This window comes from Podarcis cretensis (assembly GCF_951804945.1).
Source record: "Podarcis cretensis genome assembly, chromosome: 16".
Taxonomy (NCBI): Eukaryota; Metazoa; Chordata; class Lepidosauria; order Squamata; family Lacertidae; genus Podarcis; species Podarcis cretensis.
The window spans coordinates 17,457,549-17,482,046 of NC_137186.1; the positions used below are offsets into that span (position 1 = coordinate 17,457,549).

Genomic DNA, 24,498 nt, shown 5'->3' on the forward strand with positions numbered 1-24,498 from the left:
TATCCTGAGTCAGGCCATAGGTCTGTTGAGCTCAGCATTGTCTTCTCTGACAGGCAGCAGCTCTCCAGGGTATCCGCAGGGCTCTCTCTTAGCAGACTGCCCTAAACAAAGAGATGCACTTCTTCCACAACATCCCAAGAGAACAAAGGACAGACAGATCAATTCAGCTGCTGGCAATCTCAACACAGGAATGAGATGGCGCAAGGCGGCTCCCCTTCCCCTGCCCCCCTCACTGCCCCCTTCACCCCGCCTGAGTGCACATGGCTACCCTCTTCCTCTGATCTCCACAAACAATAACAATGGGGGAAAGAGGCCGGAATTTGCAGGGCCTATAATGAATTTGTGGATTATTATTGACTAAAGGACATGGCAGCTGTTTGGGGAGGGGTCCTCAGGAGATGGCCGCATTCCAAAGGCCTGGCTCATTCATTCCTGGAGAAGCTCAAAATAATTGGGGAGAGGGAGAGAGGACTGACAACATGGGACTTGTTTTGAGTTAATGCCAGGATCACTCATCGTGCTAAGTACTCTGTAGAGAAAGCCCCCACACCCTGCAAATTCAGGGCTCCCTGCTACAGGATTAACCATCAGGGGTTTTATTCCCCCTGATGAGAAAGGTTTTTTTAATTTTGGCTACCAAATACTTAACAGGGTAGTGGCAATCTTACACCTTCTCCAATATAACATTCAGATAAAATTCTCTCTGCTGCTAATTTTAAAAATTGTGCGGAAGGCAGTGTCTGCGGCAAACTGTGTGTGTATTTGTGGAGCGAAAGACATGGCATGAAGGATGGAGAGATATTTGAATGTTGCCCTGAACCAAGGCTTTTAATCCTGTATTAGCACATAAAATGAGAGTACTGACCATGTGCAAAGCATAATTTGCAGACATGCTCAGCCCGGGGCCTGCTTTCAATGTCAGGGATCAGCAAAAGCAGAGAAAGGCACTCTGCATATGCTCAGGGCTATTTTAATTTTTATTATCCCAACAGAGACAGGAGGTGACCCTGAGCATTTGCAGAATGTGTTGTTTCCCACTGTGTAATGACTGAACATGCTCCTTAGCATATGCAGAATGCCTTCCCAGATGGGCAACCACATCCAGGTCAAGAAATGCAACATCCATACAGGACTGAGCGCCAGCCTCTTCCTCTAGAAATTAAGCACCAGTGAAAAAAACACTGGGATTACATGTGGGAGACCTGAGTTCATGAAGCCAGTCACCTCAGTTGCCTTTCCATTACAAAATAGCTTACCTCCAGGGGGAAATCTTAAGGACAAAACAGGGGGGTGGCTTTCTTTGTGGGTTGCCATAGGTAGGCTTTTGGCTCTTTTCAAACTGCAAGGCCCCATTCACACATGCAGGTTTGTTTGCATTTGTGAATGAGTTTGTGGTAGAACAAACACCAGTTTGTGGTAGAACAAACACCAGGCAGGCAGAATTCCTTCTGCCTCTCAACCCCAAATCCCTTGCTCTTTCCCATAGAAGTAGTTTCACAGACACTCAGCCGGGTGTCATCATGTCATCAAATGCTGAGTAATGGAGAGAGGCACATGAACAGGGTGATTTTAACTCCTTGGGTTAACACAGCATATTCAAAACCCCAGTCTTTTGGGGCATGGGGAGCGATTATTCTTCCACCCTGCCTGCAAAACCTCAAGTTTCCGCTGGAACATCTGCCTTATTATCGCCTGCCTCGTTTGGCACCCAAGAGGGACTTGGGGCTTTGATGGCAGTGCTGCCCACTACAGCTGCCAACTGCAGAGGGCCTGGCTGGCGCCTCGCCAGCCTGACAGAAACCTCTGCCTCTCCCCACCCGCTCCCCATTCTCGCAGCACCAGCTGGGGCCCCGGGAGCCTCCCACCAGGCAAGGACGGAAACCAGGCTGCTGGGCTTGCTTTCGAGATACTGAGAGCTATTGCATCATGCAAGGCCGCCTCGTTTCACAAGCTGCTGGAGAGAAGAGGGAGGGAGTAGGCCACTGCTCTTTATATTTGTAAAATGAGAGGGGCTGGGGTGGAAGTCATGGCCTCCCACAATGGAAGGTAATTTTGAATGACTATGTTGAACTGGTAATCTACCATTGCCCTACATGAATAGGGGCAGGCTGTGGCTGGAACCCAGCACATGCTCAGGGGCACTCTGCTTGTCACTGTAGCTTCATTACAGTTCTCAGCTGTGTCTTGGCACTGAAAGGAGCGCCCCTGCCCCTTCTCGTGCCAAACAATAGGGGCACAACAGAGAACAGAGCCAAGCCCTCTTCTTCGGGAGAGGACCCCCCCCCAAAAAAAGTTTACCCATCTCTTTTCCTCCCCCACCCCGCAAAAAACCCCTAGTGGAACCAAAAAAGTTAGCAGGTATACCAATGAGTCATTTATCCCAACCCCCTCTGTCCCAAGAAAGGATGTATTTTACCTAAAACATCCTCCGCTCCAAAGATGGAGATTCTCACATATCTTAAGACGCTCAATCCAGTGTTAATTTAAAAGCTTTAGATAGGGCTCAATCTATATCTGCCATGGCATTTGTTCCTTCCATCCTCTGTGGAACTCCCTGACTCTTGATATATGCTAACAACTAAGCAGATGCACAGCAAGACCTTGAGCACTATGTTGCTACAAAAGTTTACTCAGAAGGAACGTCCCCCTGACTTCAATAGGACCTACTCCCTAATATTTGTGGCTTGGGGTTGCTGTGCAATAGTGCAAATTTTTGAGGTTTCAGTTCTATTCCTGCTATGGGCTCAAGTGGCCTTGCTCAAGTCACATTTCCTCTCAACCTTGGTCCCCCATCTGTAAAATGGAAATATGTCACAGGGTGTTTGTGAGAACAAATGTAGTGCATTTGCAAGTTAAAAGTGCTATTAGCTATACATATATAAAAATTAAAAATCAACAGGGTTGGATCATCCTGATGTATAAGCAACTTCATGCATTGCAGGGGTTAGACTAGATGGCCCTTGGGGTACCTTTCAACTCTACAACTGTAAGATTCTATCCCCCACCCCTGTTGGCAAATACACTGCTTAGTTTTAACCAACCCACTAACACCAGCCTCAAGTATTTAGGCGTGCTCCATATTTACTAAACACATTAACTTGTGGCTGTTTATCCTCAAGCCATGTTAACATTCGCTTAAAAGGGGAAAAAAACTCTGAGGAGGAAAACAGAAGTTTTAAGAAGGAGCAGCTATTTTAAGCTCGGCGGTTCATATTTTGTTTTGAAATAGCTACAAAGATCCGTGCCTGTTATAGACATTCTTCCATCACGCACAACGACCAATAAATAAATCTCCCCATAAGGGCAGCTGGAGCATAAAAAGTCCCCACCCCCCACCCTCCCTCTGCCTAATGCTGGGGAACTGAAGGGGTTAATGGTAGGAGGAAGCAGATAAACAGAGGCTGTTCCCTTTTCTTGGCTGTTTCATTTCACAAGGTTACTCCAAGGCTTTACTTTTGAACATTTTTTTTAAAGAATCCACACTGTTCCGTCACTCATTCTAGAGAAGCAGAGAGTTCCCTCCCTCCGCTCTCCCCAAGTTTGAATTAGCTCTTGATTTTATTTTGTTTTGACATGGGGGGGGGGCGGGAAATGGACGGACATAAGTAGATCAATTTCAGGCAAAGAAAAAGGCAACCTAACAGTGGTGCCCACACCATCAGCACCCCAAAGCAAAAGGGATCTCAAGCCACAATGTGTTAAAAGTCTGCCCAGAAACAGGGGTCCAGTTAGCCAAAGTTTCTGAATTGTGGTACCAGTTTTGCAACCTGAGCAGAAGCACAAGGTCCAATACTGTATGCAAAACTCAAAAGAGTTCTGCGCTAAACAGAGACATATTGGAGAATGGCACGTGCTGTGGCCCTTTTGTGGAACCCATCTTGGGCTGAAGGACCTCCATCACCACGTGGTTTTGGTGTAGAGAGCCCTCCTTTCCCAACTGGCCCTGTTGGGTTAAAAGCGCCCCCCCCCCCAATAGCCCATTGTCTTGCCACACACAAAGGAACAGTAGCAAAAGCCAGGCAAAGGCTGAGCAGCCAGGGAGGCACAGAAGCAGAGGTGAGAGTCAGCTAGAAAACATGGTCCAACTTTTGCTCCCTGGATGCAGGAATCAGAACAGGGGAAATCACAGAAGGAAGGTTTAAGCAATGTAAGAAAAATAATGGTGAGGAAGGGGGGGTCCCCAATGAAAATGACCCAAGGGCAGGGGAGGAGAGAGATGCAAATACCCATTCAGAAGTCTGGGAATGAAATTTCTAAATATCTGGGACACACAGCAGAGCTGTTCTGTGCCCCTTTCATGTGGCATAGACAGAGAAACTTGATTGCTCACCCGTTGAAGAATAATAGGACATCTGGCAAGGCGAGATCTGGGAGGGGGAAACGGGGTGTGGGAGGGAGGGTGCATTTTGTTTTAAAAGAGTAAAATAAAATTGAGGGTTTCCTTCAGGGCCACAAGTCGAAACAAGCTTGCCAAAACACACATGCAGGGTCATGAAAGCAGATCGAGAATATTTGGCATTTGGCTGAGATCCTTGGTGAGAATATTTATTTGCAAGTCAGTGAAAGGTTGAGCTTGTGGGGGTCGCTAATTTCACTGAGTCGCAACAGCCTGGAAACTTTTACAAATCAAACCAAATCAGATTAAGAGTCGGACATGTGTGTGTTTTGTTTCTCTCAAACAAACAAACGATTTCAAGGGAATGTTTAAAACATAGAATAACTTCTGAATCTGAGACAGAAGCTTCCCCTCCCAAAAAAGAAACAACAACATCAACGTACAGAGACACTTCTAAGGGCAAAAAGAGGTTACAAAGAGCAGGCTGCTAATGTCCCAAGATCATGCCCCACACCCCAATATTTCTAAAGCCTTCTCTATTGAAAAGATTATATGCCTGTCCCACAAATGTGTCTCCACCCCCACCCCATCATGCCACAATAGTCCAGCTGCTCTCAAAGGCACCCCAGAACCTTTGCTCCTCTTTCCAGAAGGTCACCCCAACAAATCCAGTCCCTCACTAGACACACAGACGCTAGACAAGGCAATGTGAAATGTCCCTCCATCACCCCCAAACTTCAAGAGCTGAACAGGGACAAACCTTCAAGGCGATCTCCTTCGCACGATCACTTCTCGATCTGGCCAACGACTCTATCCGAGACATAATCCAAGACTGAGTCCAAACGACCCCCCAATCAATCCCCGACTGGGTCTCCCGCTAGGTGAATTGCTGGGGGCGTTTTGGGCATGAAAAGCAAAGGGGTTGGGGTGGGAAATCAGAACCAGAAAAGGACCAGCACAAGGGATGAATGGATGGATAAGGCTCTCTCCGGAGGACAAAAAGAAGGAGAGAGGCAGGCAGACGGACCAACGCTTCAGGCTTGCTCAGCTCAGCTCGGCACATCCAACTCAGAGCAGGAAGTTAACTGGCTAAGCTCGCTCAAAACTGTACTCTGTCTGGGCTGTTCAAACTGCATCGCTCCTCCTCTCTCTTGAAAGAGGAGATGGAGGGGGAGGGGGGGACACTCGCTGTTGGCTTGGAACAAACAAGAGAGATGTGAGCACCACAGCCAGCAGCTCTGATCCTGAAGAACAGCAGCCTGCAGCGGCAGGAGGGTCCTCAGAGGTCTGTGGCACAGAGCCGGGTGGTCCCCGTGTCCAGGACCATGCAATGCGCTCAGGTTTTCAAACCCTTTTGCCCACGATGCTCACCACCTCTGGAGCCACATGTGGATCACTCAAGTGGCACAGACCCTGCAAACGTTCTGACTCCTTGCCCTCCAGAGACAGGGAGAGAGATGGACCTCCTCCCAAGAATCTCAGGCACTGGGGTGATCTGGACGCAATGCCTCATGTCAGTCAGCCGTGTGAAAGGGTTGAAAGTAGCAACTGGAGAGGCCTCCCCTATTCCCAGTGCGGTGCTACAAGGTTTTTCCACACACCTGTCACAGGCACATAATAGCCACAATAGGGTAGCAATTTAGCAATCAAGAATGCAAGAAGAGCCTGGCTGCCAGATAAGGCTAAAGGATCATCTAGTCCAGCATCCTGTTGTCACAGTAGCCAGCCAAGATATCCCTGTGGGAAGCACACAAACAGGATCCGAGCACAACAGCTTGTGGTTACCCGGCAAGCAGCCTACAGAAAAGCATACTGCCACTGACAGTGGAGGGAGCATATAGCCATCATGGCTAGTAGCCTTGTGCATTTTGAATTTATCTTTGCACCTTTTAAGCTGGCCAGGTTGGTGGTCATTGCTCCATCCTATGATATCAGAGCACAATCCTATACACATCTACTCAGCCTTCTGTCCCTGCTCCTGCCAGCGATCGAAACTCACCAGGCATTAGGTGCATTTTGCACCTGCTATTGGTCACTTGTGACCTGTGAGCCAGGTGGCACGCTTTTCTGCTCCCATGCAAGGATGTGAGTCACCTGGCTCCCACCATAGCACTTCAGCAAAAGAGCAGCCTTCTTCTGCTGCGAGCCAGCTGATTCGCATAGCAGCGCAGCAGCAGAAAAGTTTTTCGCTGAAGTGTGTGGTATGATTTCATTTTGAAACTGGCATAGCTGAGACCCAACCCTAATGTGGAATTGAACCTAAATGTTTAGCAGTATTTCTTCTCTCTTGTCCTGTTCAGTTCTGATCCAGACATTAACTTGAAATGATTTAACAACTGGCTCAGTTACTTTGAACTTATTCAGATACATATTGTGCGGATTGATGTCATCAACTTTTATTCTTGCGGAGTAACTCTGGTGGGAGTGAATATAATGTTGAATATTTAACTAGAGACCTATTTAAAACATGGATCCAAAGGACACTGCTTCTTCCTCCATGTCACTCCCCTGAACAGGATTTGCTGAAGCCTGAGAACTTGCAGTTGGAAGGGGAAATTGTAGAAGACCACATAATTACTTAGGTGCATGCCTGGGGATCATTGGATCTTGACTGTTTTCACACACTAATGCCACATCCTGTGTAGAAATCTATCAGTTATATTTTATCTGCACAATCAGAATGAATTTCAGGAACCAAAGGGCTTTTCCTGTGCCGCCTGAGCAGGCGCGGTGAACGTTATTGTTATTTGTTATAGCTTGTCTTCACTTACCCCACCACACTGCCCTGCTCATAGTTGTGAAGAATATTCTTACATTATGAATGGTCCATGTCACCATTAAGAAAAATAGGTAGGAATGGGCCAATATATATGTGGACTGTCTCTGGATCAAGTAACTTTTCTTCTTTAAGTTCTCAAAGTTCTTAATCTAGCTCAAGGCAGAGGCTGACTTTGCCACTTCAGGGGTGTGTAGGTGTGTGTCCAGCTGAGCACCCCATGTCTGAAAGAGGAAACATTCCTTCATTTAGGTTTGGGGTAGTCTTTTCCCCTTCTGTGGCCCTAGCCATATTCCACCTTGGAGCACAACTGAGAGTGACCTTCAAAGGCAGGGAGAGAGAAGCTGGGGCACTCCATGTTAGGGGAAGGGCTGCAGCTCAGTACTAGAGCATCTACCTTGAATGCCAAAGGTCCCAAGATCAGTCCCCAGAATCTCCAGATACGGCTGTGAGAAAACCCTTCTTCAAATGCCAGTTGTCTACCAGCCAGTTGCAGACAATACTGTGCTAGATGGACCAATGGTCTGGCTCATTATAATACGGCTTCCCATGAGAAAGAGACCAGTCTCTGACCCAAGGAGCTTGCAGTTTAAAAGTGGACCACGGGGAAGGCAACAAGATGGATGCAAGCCTTTGACTGAGCCATTTGTGCAAAAGATTGATTGCCACAGTTAAAGGTAACAAACCCAGATTTTCATGTTAATTTGTATTCAGAGCTGCTTGCCATTTCACAAATTATCTCCCCACCTGACCCCCCCCCCCAATCCCGTGTTAATCATCCCCCTCTGAACTGCTGAACACTTTTTTTTCAGGAGCAAAATGCCTGGGTGTTTTGGGGGGCTTCATCTGAGCTAGAACATAGTTTCAAGGAAAACAGTCCTAGAACACATGAAGTGACACAAGAGTGCCTCCAATACAAGCCGAGTGTGCCATTCTCCCCACCCTTCCCGGCCATCTGAGATTAGGGGCCAAACTGCAGGCAGACTATAACACCATAAACTTTTAGAAATTCATCTCTCTCCCTCCCCCTCTTCCCAATCTGTTTTCTGAGTCTCCTCCACTCTCAAGCCCCCACTTGGCCTCACTGTGTTGGGGAGGGGTTAGGACAGCAACTTACTCAATAATGGTTGGGGCACAAAGCCTCTTGGCTAGCTTGGCAGCTGCTGGAGTAAAGGACTGGCTCTTCTCTGCCTGCCACACCAACTGGACATCCAGCTTTGACTGACCCGGTAGGACGAAAACAAAATGACTCTCTGGCTGAGGCTGCAGAGCCCACCCCTGCCTCAGGGCATTTGACTGCTACTCACAAGGGGGGAATTTCCTTTTCCTTGACCTTCCGGGCTATTCATTAACTGAGGTTAACTGGGTCCCAGCAGCAGCTTCAGCAAAGCTTCCAAACCCTGCATTTTGTTAGGTCACCCTGTCTCTCTCTCACACCCACACACAACAAGCATGTGCACAGGATTGTTTCAAAGTACTTTCCTACAAGGAGCTCAAGGGGCATCCATGGCTCTCCCCCTCCTCATTTTAGCCTCAGAAACCCTGTAGGGCATGGTAGGCTGCAAGAGAGAGACAGAAAGAGAGAGAGAGAGAGAGAGAGAGAGAGAGAGAGAGACTGATCCAAGGTGGGACAGGAAAAGGTGGGATATAAATGCAATAATTTAACAACAAATCCTAGTGATAAAATTGACCCATAGGTGTGGGATAGGGTGTTAAGTTCATTGGAGCACAAAAATGCATATACTGTACTTTAGGTGGACTCAATATTAATGGGGTGGGGGGAGAACACAGTTCACCGCCTTGAGCTCCTTGAAAGAAAGGTGAGATATAAAGGCAATAACAAGCAAACAGCACTCCCTCTTTAGAAGTGAAGCTGTGAGCAAGAGTTTTTCCACTTCCTGGATTTTACAAACTGTCAAAGAACTGCCATGGATCAGCTTTTGCATGTGACTGGCCAGCAACCCACTATGGAGAGATTAGGGCCTGGCCTACAAACCAGCAGGGTCTGCGGTCTCACAACCCACCCCCCACCCAAGACTTTGCTGGCCCAGAACACATCTGTCAAGCTGGTCATGGGCCATCATAAAGGCTTGGCTGGTCACATGTTGTTCCACCCTTGCCATATGTCTCAGGGCAGCGGCTCTGATACAAACAGCCTCCAGATCCACACCACACGTTTAATGCACATGCTTCCCCCAAAAGAATCCTGGAAGCTGTAGTTTGTTAAGGGTGTTGGGAATTGTAGCTCTGTGGGTGGGGAAACTACCATTCCCGGGATTCTCTGGGTGAAGGCATGTGATTTAAGTGTGCATTGTGTGTAGTGGTGTGAGACAGTGCTACATCGGTTCATCCTTGCCCTGTTTTTCTAGCGAGCAAGAGTCCCTGGAGCCCAGCACTTACGTGGCTCCCCCCCCCCATCTCAAAAAAATGTCCATTGCCCATCTTTTTCTTCTGAGTGATATAAAACTGAAATCCCCAAGTTGCATAGTTGGAAAAAACAGGTACCCTGCATTACTGAGCTGTTTAAAAAAACATAAATCCTGGCCAGAGATCAACTTGAGGATGGTTTGGTGCTTTCTAAAAAAAGGTCCAAGCTCTGTGTCATTCTTTCCAACTAAAGTTGGCAAGAAGGTCCACTCGAGGAAGAATAAAAACTCAACTCCCATGTCACCCCCACCCCCTTTCCGTTCCCACCCTCAGGGATTTGGTTTCCCTCTCACCAAATAAGAAAAGCATAGCCTTCAACATCCAGAATTTTAAGAGGGAGAAGCTAACACCAGCCTTATGGAGATAACTATATTTATCCCGGGGAACATTACGGTGGAGGAGAACACCCACAGTCATTCTGTTAGGTCTCAAGAGACCAGAGATGGAATCTTCGGCTGACATCAAGCCTCTTAAAAGACAATGCAGAGCAATCTACAGGTAGCCAGTTGAGGGATTGGCTTCGTAGTCAGTCTTGGAACATATAGCACAACAGCAAGAGCATTTTGGAGCAGCTGCAAAGTGCTTCTATAGCTCACCACCAATTATGCACAATCGGACTTAACGTATCTAGGGTGAGGGGAAGCATTGCTCTGCTGCAGATCGGAATTCTGCCCGCAAAACTCATTTTCATGCCTGGGCTCAGCTCTGCAATATTATGAGAATGTGCAGAGTGCCTGTCCCTCCCCAGTTCCTTGATATGGGATTAAGGGAGCAGGGCTTCCAGATCAGAGGATCAATGTTGGGCCCTCAAACTGGACATTTTAGAAATGAATAATCCACCCAGTTCTGCGAAGGAGCAAAGCTCAAGAAGTCACAACGTGTGGTGCTTCTGGAAAGGCCACAAGCAGGATATGAAGGCACAGGATGCTCAGAGGTGTCCTCCTTCAAAAGATGGAGGCTCTGTGTTGCTGTCATCACTGGTTGCAGTTGCTAGAACCAACTTCCTCCATGGACATGTCAAAAGGTCTTCCTAAAGACAGACAGTGGCTTTTGTCACATCTTGCAGCAGTGTATTCCTAGGATGAGGTATGCACTGTGTGAAGTATTTCCTTTAATCTGTGCTGTATTTACTGCCCCTTAGTTCCTTTGGTGGACCCTGAGTTCTAGTATTATAGGACAGGGATTCCCTCCCCCCTCAATCTACTTCCCCTACACTACATATAATGACTTGGAAAACTTTTTCAGCTCAAGGAGAGCTGCATTCCCTTATGGGCAAACTTCCAGAGGCTGCATGCCAGTGGAGGGCAGGGCTAGAGGCAGAAGCAGTCCAGCCCGTGAATGCGATTCTGTATAGAAGGCAACATTCCAGCCACCCAAAAGCCAGAGGTTTCAACACACCTGCACATCTATGTGTCCCCAGTCTCCACCCAGGCAAGGATGGGTTCCTCCAGATGGCCTGTTATGTACTGAGCACATTCATCCTGATTTGCTTGCACAAAGCTTATCTGGAGGTTAGACTATTTACAGTCTTTATTGAGCATTTATTCCGATTTGTTTGTGCATTTATCCTACTTCACTTGTGGGCGGGGGGTGGCGGCAGTAAACATCTTCCCATTCATCCTTCGTTTATCCCACACTTTCCAGAGCATTTCCCTGTCACTTTCCAACCTGCAAAAGCTTGATTTTTTTTTTTAAAAAAAGTGGGCTTGCTGTGCTAAGGGCAAAAGAGAGGTCCATCGTGATTGCACAAACCTAAACTCATGGGATGCACTTGACACCCTCCCAAGTCTGAAGGCACCACATAAGGCATCATCACAGCCAGGCAAAAGCACCTGAGGGCATGGAACAGGGACAGTGAGAGTCCTGAGGGCCAGAGACAGATGCCTGGAGGGCCACATGTTGGCCAATAGGCAGGAAGTTCCTCATGCTTGATGTGTAACTTTATAAACCTACCCAGTGATTGTCTGCACACCACCTCTCTTCACAAGAGGAGCTTGAACCCAGTTTTACGTTTTGGGCATCTAAAAAATGATGTCCAAACTGACATTGAAATACACATGCACGCTAGTATTAAAATTCTCATCCTCTTCCATCCTTTTCTGGTATGGAGGAAAACCTGGACGTTGACCATCTTGCTGTTAACCAGACTGTTGGTGGTTCAAGCCCATCCAGGGACAACTGTGGACCGGATTCCTGTATTGCAAGGGGTTGGACCAGAGGGCCCAAGTTATACAATTCTATGAAAACCATCAGTGCGCATCTATAGAACTTCATTTGCAAGGGGGAACACATTCTTCAGACCACTCACATTCAAAAGCAACATGTTTAGAAACTGTTATTCCCATTTAAAATGTACTACTCCTGGGTTTCCACATGTTGTTAACTGCATTTGCACATATCCCAAATGACAAAAAATGTAAAGCCCTAGATGTGTTTGAGGGCACTGTCTATGTTTATCGCAGCACAACTGCTGCTGCTTCCCTCCCCATCTCCTGATTATTTAGCTTTTCTCTCTCTTTATTCCCCTCCCAGCCTGCCTGTCAAATGAAGAGTAGAAGCTGCTGCTTTTCAGCCATTCCTTTTTTTTTTAATTATCTTTTGCTTCCTGGCTTAAGTGGAACCAGCAGTGGTGCAAGCAATTAATCCCAAATAGCATTAACAGCGGGGCCTGGCTGCCTTGATTGAAACTCATCGCCCAGCCCTTACACATCCTCAAACCTTGCCCCACCACAATGGCTCCATGGGCCACCTCTCCAGGATTCATTAATATGAGTAATTAAAGAAAGAGCCTTCCCTTGGGGAGGGGGGTGGAGCAGGAAAAGGAAATTGCAGGGGGGGTTAAGCAGAATAGGGAATCCCCTAACACTGATCTCTGAACCCTACTTTTGATACCAGGGAATAGTCTTTAAAATTAATTATAGAGTAGAAAGCACCTCCATTTGAATCCATTGGTTTGGGTCCTAGCCTCCGGAGCAGAAGAAAACAGGCTTCCTCCATCTTTCTTGTGACAGCCCTAAACCCCAATTGATTATTCTCCGCTATGAATTATTCTTCTCTACAGCTAACAAAACCAGAATAAAATTATGCAAAAATAAATACCATGGAAAGGTGCTTGATTTGCACAATGTACCTAAGACACAGGGTTCAAATATCCTTAAGCATGTACTTTGGGCACAAGTGAATTCTGATGGATCTTCTCACTGAGAAGCAGACACAGCCATTTCTCTCTATGACAAAGGCCCTCAAAAATCAGCTCTGTGTCCATTAAGTGTTTGAAATGTAGGAAATAAAACATGAAGGAGCAGTAAGTGGGTCCTAAGGCAAAAGGGGAGCCATCAGCTGGTGCACAGCCAATCTTCAGAAGGAGAATGGAAGCGCCACCAATCTAAGAGAGGGGTGGGAGGCTATGGTATATTTCTGACCAGAAGAGAATGAAAAACTACAAAGAGACAAGGAGGGAATCTTTCCCTGAGGCCTAAAAAGCATCTGAGAAACATAAAATGAATTAGAGGCAAAGGAATTCGACACACAATAAATTCACTCAGCTCAACAGGACGTGTAAAAGGCAGGAAACTACCACGAAGGACAATGGAAAACGGGTTAGACAAAAGGTGCAGTGTCCTCCCTTTGGAATGTGGGGCCTGCTTTTCGCAGGGGAGGCGAGAGCAAACAAAATGCTTTTCTCCCCCGGCTAAGTGTGCAAGGAGAGGTGGCAGCTGTTGCAGAGATATAATAATTTCCCAAGCTCGTTTTATGTTCAGCCACAGTGGCAGCAAGAGGGCACATTGTAAAGGGGCAACTCAACCCAATGGAAAAAGTGCCAAAGGGCAATTCTGTAGTGATCAATGTGACGTTTGGAAGCTTCTTTACATAATCACTGGTGTTTTAGGTAATATTATCTGAATTCCAATTAAGATTAAAATATTTGTGTGTTAACTGGACTGGCTTGATCTTCCCTACAAAAATATTCAAGAAGTCTGCTGCAAGTAGTTCAAATGCTTTCTTTTTATTGTGTTTTAAAAGATGTGACCAATGTAACAGTTTCACAACTGGGGTATAAATGCAATCAATACATAAATAAGGCAAATGTGTTATCTAAAAGTATGAATAAAAAATAATTTCATCATACTAATGTTTCATGAGCAAGTATCAAATTTATGGTAATGTTTATTTGAAAGTGTGGGGAAAAGGTTTTCCTGCAAATTACCTGTGACCAACATAACCACTCTGAGGTTTTTATTTTATAATAATAATAAAAAAGTGGTGTATAAATTATATGAAATAAAATAAAATTAGTAAATAACATGGCCAATGTAACCTGTGTTAATTAATGGATACAAAGGTGAAGGTAAAGGACCATGTGGTAAGTTGTAATGTCCAGGGTAATTTAAAGTTAGCTGTGGCAAAACCCTCATGATTTGTTTCTTTTCAACCCAATGTTTTCAGGGAAGACAAACGTTACAGAAGTCTCCTTATTAAGAAGAGGATATTGCATCACCTGGCCAACCAATTTTCTTTTCAATTTCCCCGTCTCAAACTCAACAACAACAAAATTGCCAACCAACACATCAGTGGCTGTTTCTGCTTCCGCTCTTTCTTTCAGGATAGCCACATTATCCACAAGGACATTGTTCTCTGCGTTTGTGGTGTTTTATTTTAAATTATGTTGAAAATTCATCTACATGTTTCGCAGGGTTGTCAAGTTCCCTGAGGTAAGGCAAGAAGAGGCCTTCAGTTCCTGAGGTGAATTTTTATATCTCTAGCTCAGGAGTGGAGAAAACACCCAGTGCCGTACAGGTCACCCAGTGAGCTACATGGACAAGTGAGGATTCGAACTCTGGTCTCTCCATGGTCCTAGTCCGACAGTCCAACTCCAACTGGCTCTCTTCCTCTGGGTCAGCCATCCCCTTCCTGGTTCCTTCACCGGCTGCCTTCCCCTGGCCCCAGAACTGTTCTGCCTCAGACCCTGCCAAGGCCAAAAGCCCCAATTGGCAAACTCCCTGTCTCACTATCTCAGGCCAGCAAAAGTGCAGCTGTTGACTCTTTGCACATTCTGCAGCTGTTGAAGGCACAGGAGCTGTGCCAGAAGCAAAGTGTGGCAATGCCAAGGCCGAAAAGATTGCCTTCTGAGACAAGCCTACCCTCTCGGACTGGAGAACAGAGCCTATTATGTTGACCAGGAGCAGGAGCAGGACCAGAGAAGGCTCCCATCCGTAAAACAGCCTATTCTGTGCCTATTTACTTGAAAGTTTGATTGGGGCACCTGCAAATGACCAGTTTATTGAGCCCCTTCATCCGGATTTGCCTTTATGGAGGTTATATCATAGAACTGTAATGCTGTGAACATTCATCCCAGTATGGTTGCAGGCTGTTGAATCATTCCTTCCTCCCACAATTTTCAATCCATTTCTCAGTCTCTTTCCAAACTATAATAATCCATATGTATTCCTTTTAGAGGAGGGTTTGTTGCACCTTGGATGCAAGATGGCATTAACCCACTTTAACTGTGTAAACCTAAATTTACGCTATGCAAAATAGTGACTAGTCTGGAGGCACCCAATGTTGGGTTTGGCTGCTGTAAAGCACCTAGGGATTTGTACAAAAGGTGGCATAATAAAAAATATTTCAAATAAATAAGTGAAGTAAAAGCCCACTAAGCTGAACGGTGCTTCTTTCCATTAAGTGTGCATGACAAACAGCTTCAAAAGTGGCACCCAAGGGAAAAGTCTATTGGATGCAGTTTCTCCTATTGCAGTAGACGTATGATAGGAAAAGCTGCACATGGCTGAATTCTTACTTTTGTGCCATTTTCCGTACACATCCAAGTGCATTGCAGGAGGTTGCTTTAGATGACCCTTGGGGTCTCTTCCAACTCTACAATTCTATGATTCTAAGAAATATCCACAATCAACACCATATTTAAATGGGGTAACTGCTCTTATGCATAACAGCATTGGCACAATGTTCCCCAACCACAGATGCACAGAAATACATGTGCCCCCACTTTACATTGGGCCTTAAAAGTTTTGGGAGCTCTCTGAAGGTTTGCATCTTATAACTCCATGCAGTTCGCAGAAGGGGGAAGAGACAGAGGGAAATATCATTTGTCTTCCGCCTTCTGTGGGAACTGGCTCCCTGCTTGCTGCAGCCTCCACGCCCACCCAGCTGTTGCTTCAACGGCTGAAATTACAATCTGGCTGGAAAAACCAGGGGAAAGGAGGGAAGGAACTAATCCCCTTGATTCCTCCTAACAGGTGCTCCATAGCAGCAGCATTACTGATGGAAGGGGAACTCCACCCCCCACTCCAGCCGCCCTGTTCTTCCGCTGGCCCCCTAGAGGCCAACTTGCTTGAGTAACCAACGGCTAGTTGGCGCTAATAGCTTAGCATGCAGGTCAGTGCCAGCTTAAATCCGCTTCAAAGAATGTTGCATCTGCAGTTACCGAGCAAAAAGCACCTGGGTTTTGGCTCAGGCCTGTTTGGAGCATGGACAGACCAACACCCGCAACCAGAGCTCAGCCCCAGGTCCTGTTTTGGACACAGTCCTGTAGTTAACTACTTGTGTGGTTGCCATTGGCGAGCTGGAATTTCACACAGGCGAGTCCTTCACTAGTCCATTTGATTTCCATGCTGGCCAGGGAAGGAGGGAGAGGCTTTCTTTCCTATTAGATCAGGCCAAAGGTCCAATTGGCCAGCATCCTGTTCCCAACAGTGACTGGTCAGATGCTTCTGTGAGTGCCAGTGAGAGCCAGTGTGGTGTAGTGGTTAAGAGCGGCGGACTCGTAATCTGGTGAACCAGGTTTGATTCCCCGCTCCTCCACATGCAGCTGCTGGGTGACCTTGGGCCAGTCACACTTCTCTGAAGTCTCTCAGCCCCACTCACCTCACAGAGTGTTTGTTGTGGGGGAGGAAGGGAAAGGAGAATGTTAGCCGCTTTGAGACTCCTTCAGGTAGTGATAAAGCGGGATATCAAATCCAAACTCTTTCTTTCTTTCTAGGCAACCCACAAGCAGGGCATGACAGAGAGGGTAGCTTTCCAGTTTGTCCTCAGCAGCTGACACTCAGAGGTGGACTGCCTTTGGCCATGGAGGTTTCACTGAGCTAGTTGCTGAGGACAGACTTATGCCCCCCCCATCAGTGGCTATTCCCCTATCCAGACATCTCCCACAGCTGGTCTGTCACATTAGTGCTGTCCCACCCTGCTGCTATTTATAACAACCTACAGTAAGCCAGCCCACTTTGCAAGAGGAAACTGATCCCAATCGAACCACCCCAAACTTCCCCTTCAGCCCCACTGGGGACTTTTTTTTTTTGCCAGCGTGAGACTTCCTCCCTGCTTCTGTGGCTGAGAAAGCAAAGCCGGGGACTCCCCACCCCCTCATCAGTAACCTTATCAGGCCCCAGCCTCACTCAGGGGCTCTTCCTGGGATGGGCAGGCCCACTGGAACAACAAATAGACGATGGGGTTTTTTCTGGCATGCAGGATGGAAGCTACAAGGGGGTCTGGTGAGGGGGGCACTGCAGGGTGGAAGCCCTGAGACTCCAAAGAAATGCAAGTTATTGCCAAAGCAACAGAAAACCAAAAGGCTCAAGGCATAGAGCCCTTTGCCAGTTCTTTTTGCAGAAGTCTCAAGGCAAAGGGCTGGTGTAGGCACAATGTCTAATGTAGAAAGCACCGCTCAACCAAAGCAGCCGTATGGGCTGCTGAAACATGAAAGTGTCCTCGTAACCCCCTCATGGCTGCCACTAATTCACAAGAGGGATGTGCAGCAGATTTGGGTGAATCCCAAATCTCAAAGCAAAAGTTGGTTGCTTAAAAGGGACTTTTGGCTTTGCAGAGGGGAAGCCAGTTCAGTACAAGGAGGCATGAGTTAAGGTGCTTTATGGCACCTCAGCAATCTGGGCATAAGTTTACAGACTTCTATCATGTCACATGTTACCCGCCTTTTCTCTAACCAGAAAGTCCCAAATGCTGCAACCTTTCCTCACAGGGGAGTTGCTCCATCCCCTTGGTTGTTTTGGTTGCCTTTTTCTGAACTTTTTCCAGCTCTACAATAACCTTTTTGAAGCAAGGCAACAGGATCTATGCACATCCCCACTCTGCTGGCTGAACCCGAGGTTGGGATCCCAACGTGCCCCTGATGTTTTGGCCATGGGTGGGTGTTCCTGGCTCCACATGCTGCCACAAATTTCATGGGTGTTCCACCCAATGAGTCCCCACAAACAACATGCTACGCAGCAGCGCTCCATCCAAACAGCAAGGCCTTGGGAACAAAGGTGGTTCCCTCGAGGAAAGCCACCTGCGGCTCAGGTGGCAAACGAGAAACAACCATGTGCGTGTGAGGTGAGTCACAGGCTGAAGACTGCAAGGCCCCAAAAGTAAGGTGGAAACACACAGGTGGTGTAGGAAATGCTTTTGACACTGGCTTGCTGAGCTGAGCCTTAAACCAAGCTGCCTCTCCACCCTGCCAAAAATCAGGCCTTTCTCTGTAGACTAACCCTGGGAACCTTGGGTCTTTCCTAATAAAAAATGTTCTCCTTGGCCTGGGGAAGATCCCTGCTTCCCCTCAACTGGGACAGAAAGGACCGTGTGAATGCGAACCCAGTGTTGCAGCCCAAACACATGGTCTGCCCCAGCAGTGCTGAATTTAACTCATTTTATTTCATGAAATTTATACACCCCTTGATTGCAAATAAACATATAAACCTCAAAGTGGTTTACAAAAAGATAAAACACTAAAATCAAGGAAAGATTATGACAATAGTTTAGAATGTACAAAAGGTTAAAATACTAAAAGAGATTAAAATTCGCACCAGCTTCCTAACCTTCTCTTCAGAGAACCACCGACTCTTTTGAGGGGAATGGGTGAGGGGGAAAGTGAGACCCCTGCGCTGAGAGCATGCTTCCCTTTGCTTTACCCCACATGACCAGACCCAGCTCTGCCTGCTTATGAGGACGGGAGGCAGAGGAAGCAGTAGGCGTCAGTAAGGCAAAGGTATTTCTGAAGGACTGAGTCAGAACTACGCCAGAATGTCTGCCTCACAGTGGGGAGGTCTTGTGACGTGAGGGTGGAAAACGCACTAAAGCTCAACCTACCCACGGCACCTAGCACCTTCCCTGACACTTAAAATAGAAGAACAGAGAGAAAAAGTGCCACCAGCGTGAATAAAATAATAATTGTGAGAGGGGGGGGCACAGTAAAAGGCTCGGTGGTTTGACGATAGTGGCTGGATGTGGAAGGGCAGAGGAACTGGAAGCCGGAATCCCCTCTTAGCAATGAAGCGTAATGAGAGCCAGAGCGTCAGGCTAGGACCTAGGAGTCCAGCATTTGAAAACCTGTGATTTAACACTGAATTGGGTTCCCCGCAGATTACCATTTAGCGCTAAAGAGTGGATTTCCCAGGGGAAGGTTGCAGGGCAAAGGCAAACCACTCAGCTCCATGCCTAGAAAGCATGGGACAAGCAGAAAACCACTCCGGCCTGTGCTTTTTAGGCAGGGGACAAGCGGAAGTGTGGACAAGCCCTCAGTCACAAAGCTCCCTGGGTGACCTTAGACTACTCACTGCTTCTCAACCTAACCTACCTCACAGGGTTGTTGTGGGGGTTATATGAGAACTAGCACCTGACAGACCAGGGTTTGAATCCCCACTCGGCCAACCTACCTCACAGTGGAAACACTATCATGCATTTGTGTTGGGGTGGGGTGGAGATGATTGGAACCCTCCCCAGGTGCTCCAAGGTCCTCTCCCCATGCCTCAGGCTCCCCTCTTCCACCCCTTGACCACCCAAGATATAGGTACGGTGATTTTTGTCTTCACCAGAAGGCCCTGAAAACCCCTGGCACCAGGCATGTTAGCTGAACCTTGAAGCTTGCCCCAAAGTGTTAGACGAGCTGGATGCCAAGTTTATATTTTATTTTACATTATTACACTCTGCTTATCTCTTGCTCCTCCTTCCTTAATCATTGCTTTTCTAAAATAAACTCTCTATCATCCAGAATACTGGAGGTTGGCTGGCTTTTTTAGGCCACAACCGCCTTATCTCCCACACACCAGGCACTGAAACTACAAGCTACAAGCTTTCTGCAGAGACTCAGGCTGACTCTTGCATCTAGCAGAGACTAGAGGAAGTTGGCTGGCAAGTTTCCCAATTCCCAGGATAAAAGCCGGGAGGATCCCCACTGCCCTATAGCTTGGGGGCTTATAAGCAGTATTGCCCAAAGGTTAGAGAGGTAGGGGGTGTTATACAGGGTGGATATACCCAGAGGACGCCATAGCAGGTGGTCCCCTGCTACTCCCATAAGAACTTAAGAGCAGTCTGCTGGATCAGGCCGATGTATCATCTAGCCCAGCATTCTGTTCTCACAGTGGTCAACCAAATGCCCGTCCCTTCCCCATGGTTTCCAGAAACTGGTATTCAGAAGCATTTCTGCCTCTGACTGTGGAGGCAGAGCACAGCCATCATGGCAAGTAGCCATTGTTAGTCCTCTCCCCTCCAGGTCACATAGAGCTTTATAGGTCAAAACCAGCACTTTGGATTGGGCCCGGGGGGGGGGGGATCAGAAGCCAGGAAGGTGGCGTGGAAGATCCATCCCTGCTTAATGACACCTCAGGGACAGTTTATACTTTCAAGGGAATCAAGTAGGTAAACGTTTTCTTGGGCTGAATCGCTTCAGGACTGCAGGTGGAGGAAATGGATGTGACCATAAAGAGCCAAGTCAGAGCAAAGAAGCCAGCCTAGTCTCCCTTGGCATACTGTTTCTCCATGTGCAGGGAAAGGGAAGCCTTCAGACACACAGCCACCCTAAAGGGCTACAGTCAAGTACTGTAACTGCTTGTTTCCCCAGTGACACCATTTAAATCAGCAGGACGTATTACAAACCAGTCACAGATCTCTCTCTCTCTCTTCCCCTCCCCACCCACAAAACTCTTGGGACTGCTCACGTGGCCGTAAGTTGCAGAAGATGCATGCAAACTTATTTCCTTTTGCCTGGCTCAAACCTACTGCAAATCAGCTTAACTAGGTGACTGTCATCAGCTATAACTGTCTCCACACTGTCCATCACCCTGCAAACCTCTGCAAATGATTTCACAGGTGACTTTAGTCCACTTTGCTTAAAAATGTTGGGTCTAATAGACCCAATTTGAGTTGCACGACTCAAATTGATTATTTTTGTTGTTGTATATATTTCAACAATCCCAAAGTTTGAGAGTCAGTAGCACAGATGCTCTAAGGGTGGAAAAACCCCATTGAAGAAGATAAGTCACTAACCAGACCTTGTTGCAAAGGGACCCCCTTGAGAGTTCAAGCTTCAGGGCCCCAAAATGTAGGTCCAGTGCAGGGGAAAACTGGAGGAGGAGAGAGGCAGTGTGGTGTAGTGGTTAGAATGCCTGACTAGCACCAAGGATATCCCTGCTTGCCCATCAGGAAACTGAGTGAGTGAAGCTCGCTGGTCTGACCTGCCTCACAGGGTTGTTGTGAGAATAAAATGAGGAGGGGGAGAACCATGTGTGCTACCTTGAGCTCCTTGGAGGAAAAGGTGGGATATAAATGAAATAAATAAATAGTAAATAAATAAATAAATAAATAAATAAATAAATAAATAAATAAATAATAAAACTCTTAGATTCAGCTGTAAACCGAGCTAAACACCATTTCAGAAGTCTTCTCCTTCCGAAAGCGTCACCTTCTCTATTCTTGTCATCACAGCTCCTGCTTGCAGGAACAGCCTGACGTTCTAAAATGGGAACGCTGTGGAATAATTTGCCCTTAATGAGTCGCAAGTATTAGCTTTGTTCCAAGCAGGTCAGGCAGTTTAACTTGCTAATAATATACAGTATACATCTTTAAGAAAAGAAAAGGAAAAAAATGGGCCACATTGTTGAGACCAGTCATGTGAGCCCTCAAGTAACATGGCGGGGAGAGGGAGGAAGTTTGAGAACAGCCATAAAAAGGAAATTTGCCTCTCAGCCCCTCTGCCTGGGATTATTATTCTGCAATGCTGCCCCAGGACATAGTGGTAACCTGGGAGAGAAAATCTAAATGGCACTCCTTCCTTCCAGTAACAAACAAGGGGTGTGATCTACTGGGAGGTCCTGCTGCAAAAGTCCTATGGAAATGAATGTGGGAGAACATTTCCCCTGGACTGTGCCCACCTGAGATAATATGCTTGTTTCCTTCTATGCTGCTCTTAAGGCTGCCCAGCAACTTGTGACCTCACCAGACTCCATGGTCAGAACAAGGACTGCCCCTGTATGGCCACATTCGCAGCCTACATTTAAAGCACTCTGATACCGCTTTAAAGGATTCTGGGAGCTGTTGTTTGTTAAGGGTGCTGAGAGTTGTTAGGAGACCCTTCCTATTCCTCTCTCTCAAGAGCTAGAAATTCTCAGAAGTTCCCTGTGAAGAGGGATTGATTATTGAACCACTCTGAAGATTATAGCTCTGGGAGAGGAATAGGCAAGCCTGGGGCTGATGGGAAATGTAGTCCAAAATGCCTGGAGGACATCAGGGTTGGCAAAGGCTAGGCTACATGCTCAGTTATGCATCAATCCATCCTTTGACTCCAAAAACAACCAGCATCCGAAACCAGTTAGTGGCTTAACTGGGTTCTCTTAACAGCGGCTCCATTCAAAGACAAGTGAAACCTGTGGATGGAGTGCGGTTTGCCAAAGGCAAATCTTGGATCCGATGCACTGAACAAAAAGTAAAATAAGAACTACCAACACCACCATATTAAGAGCCAAGACAAAGCTTAATTAGGCTTAATTGTGTCTTCTAAAAGTGACTGAAGCTGAAATATGCTGGATAGAAAAATGCAAAAACAAGTTGCTCAGAGTCAACTGATAGGCAATTTGCAGGCGGTGGAATTGCAGAGGACAGATGAGCCAATGAGAGGCAAAGTCAAGTGCTGGATTTGATCCCAGGATGCCGCAGGAAACGCTTCTCCTTGGCAGGAGCTGAAGGTATTAATTTTTCAAAGCCCTGGGCAACTTAGGTCCAAGGTACCTCAAGGTCTGCCTGAACCCTTATATCCCATCTCGATCACAGAGATCATCTGCAGGAGCATCGCTGGTTATTCCTAGAGTTGACGAGACCCATTTGACAGTAACAAGGAACTAAGTCTTTAGTGTCATTTGTCCCCAAGGGTGTTCCTGTTCATTCCGCCTCCATGTGGAATGGCGGAATGGAGATTTAGCAGGCAACTTCTGTGTCAACTTCTAAACACCTGCTGAAAACTTTTCTATTCCGTCAGGTTTATGCAAGAAATTAAGAACACATATTTCCATAATAGCTGATTTTCCATTTTAATTTTTTTATATAGTTTTCATTGTGCTGTTTTTAACGTGTCATTGTTGTAAGCCACTCAGATTTTTCCTCTCTCTTAAGAATAGAGGTATATACACATTTTTGTAAATAAAATAAATCAAGTGATGTGACGGATGCAACATGTCTGAGCTGCTCAACACAGGGATCAGCCTGCTTTCTTGCAGACAAGGCTGGCTCTACCGTCAGGCTAAAGTGAGGCAGCCGCTTCAGCTGGTGTATTTTGAGGGAGAGGCCACAGGCAGAGTTGTGCGCTGCAGGCCTGCCTTGCACTCGCTAAGCTAGTCTGCTGACCTCAAGTGCAGGGAAGGAGGACACTGACACATCACCAGTGTTCATCAAATACAATTCAACTGCCCATCTGGCACATGGAATAAGGGGATGCGCCATTCTGTCCTTCACCACAGGAAGCAATATGACTTGGGCCGGCCCTCCTTGGAGAGCCTCATAGGAGTCTCCCAGATTTAAACGTCATGAACACGGCCTCAGCTCAGGTTTCTCCCTTTCTGTTTTAGCAATAAAGCGCTGAGCCCAAAGGGCAGGAACCACCTGTGCAAACAGGCCACTTTTGAACTCCAAATCTGTTTATTCGGACTGCTTCAAGACAGGCAAAAGGGCCTGATGCAATCATTGCACAAAGCATGCCGTGTCCTCCCAGACTGGCGGGGAACAGCTGGACCCGTTTTTTCTCCCCTTCTAACCCAAATCAGCTGGAGATCCCTTTCAAGTTGGAGACGGGGAAAGAAATCCGTTCCTAATGACAAGTCCCAGATTTCCTGAAAGGAATCGTGAGCTGGAGAGGAAAGGAGCAAGGAATCAGCCCCTCCTTCTTCCCCAGGCGACAGCGACCACAAAATGCACACAGGCGCAGACACCCTGGATAGCTAAGCAAAAGGGAGCTCACACACTGAAGCAGGTATCAAAGGCCAGATTGAGCAAGAGGCTAATTGGGGCAAAATTTGAGCCCAGGCAGACCAAACCCAAAGCAGTTTTGTTACCCGAGGCAATTAATCCACCTGCTTCTCAACGTACTGACTACATTACTGAGCATTCTGTGATATCGCAGCAGGCAGCTCCGAGTTCAAGTACACACAACCGTGTGGCAACGCAGGTCTACCCCAGTATCAAACAGTGGCAGAGTGCCTCCCCCCAACCCAGCTTTCGAGCAAAGGAGGTATTTGTGAGAAGGGAGTGCTATTTCCCCTGAGTCTCTCTCCCCTTCCCCCTCCCCCCCATACTGGCCAACATTTTCCTCTTCAGTCAACTGATACCAGAAGTGAGCTCAGATGGGGCTACCACGCATAGGGTGAGAGGCTACAGGAAGATGGGATGGGGAAAGTTCAGCTCACTTCACAGGTGTGGCCTTTACTGCTTCAAAAAGAGGACACTCTGCCTACTTTATTTACTACTTAAGTTATTCTTTCTCCACTTAAATCTCAGCTTTCAACCTTATGAGCCCCCAAGGTGGCTTGCCAGAATCATTTTAAACTACTGGAGTAAAACGAGGTAGGCATAAAGACAATTTCTTCTTGGGGCTGAGAAAGATAATAGCATAGTAAATGCCAGACAAGCAAATCAAGAGTTCCCCAAGCAGGGTGCCACCAGAAAAAAGGCCCTGTAATACCACTTAGAC

At 47.0% G+C, this 24,498-nt stretch overlaps 1 protein-coding gene across 10 annotated transcripts in view; it reads right to left on the bottom strand.

Moving 5' to 3' along the window:
* ARHGEF2 (Rho/Rac guanine nucleotide exchange factor 2) overlaps positions 1-24,498 on the bottom strand; it is a 111,951-nt gene that overhangs the window by 47,383 nt on the left and 40,070 nt on the right. Inside the window, exon 1 of one of the 10 annotated variants that reach the window (XM_079956436.1) lies at positions 8,230-8,252. The exons of 8 other annotated variants lie outside the window; for them this stretch is intronic. Coding sequence is in view for 1 of the 2 variants with exons in the window: in XM_079956435.1 (XP_079812561.1) it covers positions 5,097-5,159 (63 nt within the window). In the remaining variant the exon portion in view is untranslated. Of the gene's footprint in view, positions 1-5,096; positions 5,443-8,229; positions 8,253-24,498 lie in introns of those variants that run through there. One more of the 10 variants, XM_079956435.1, reaches the window with a different exon arrangement.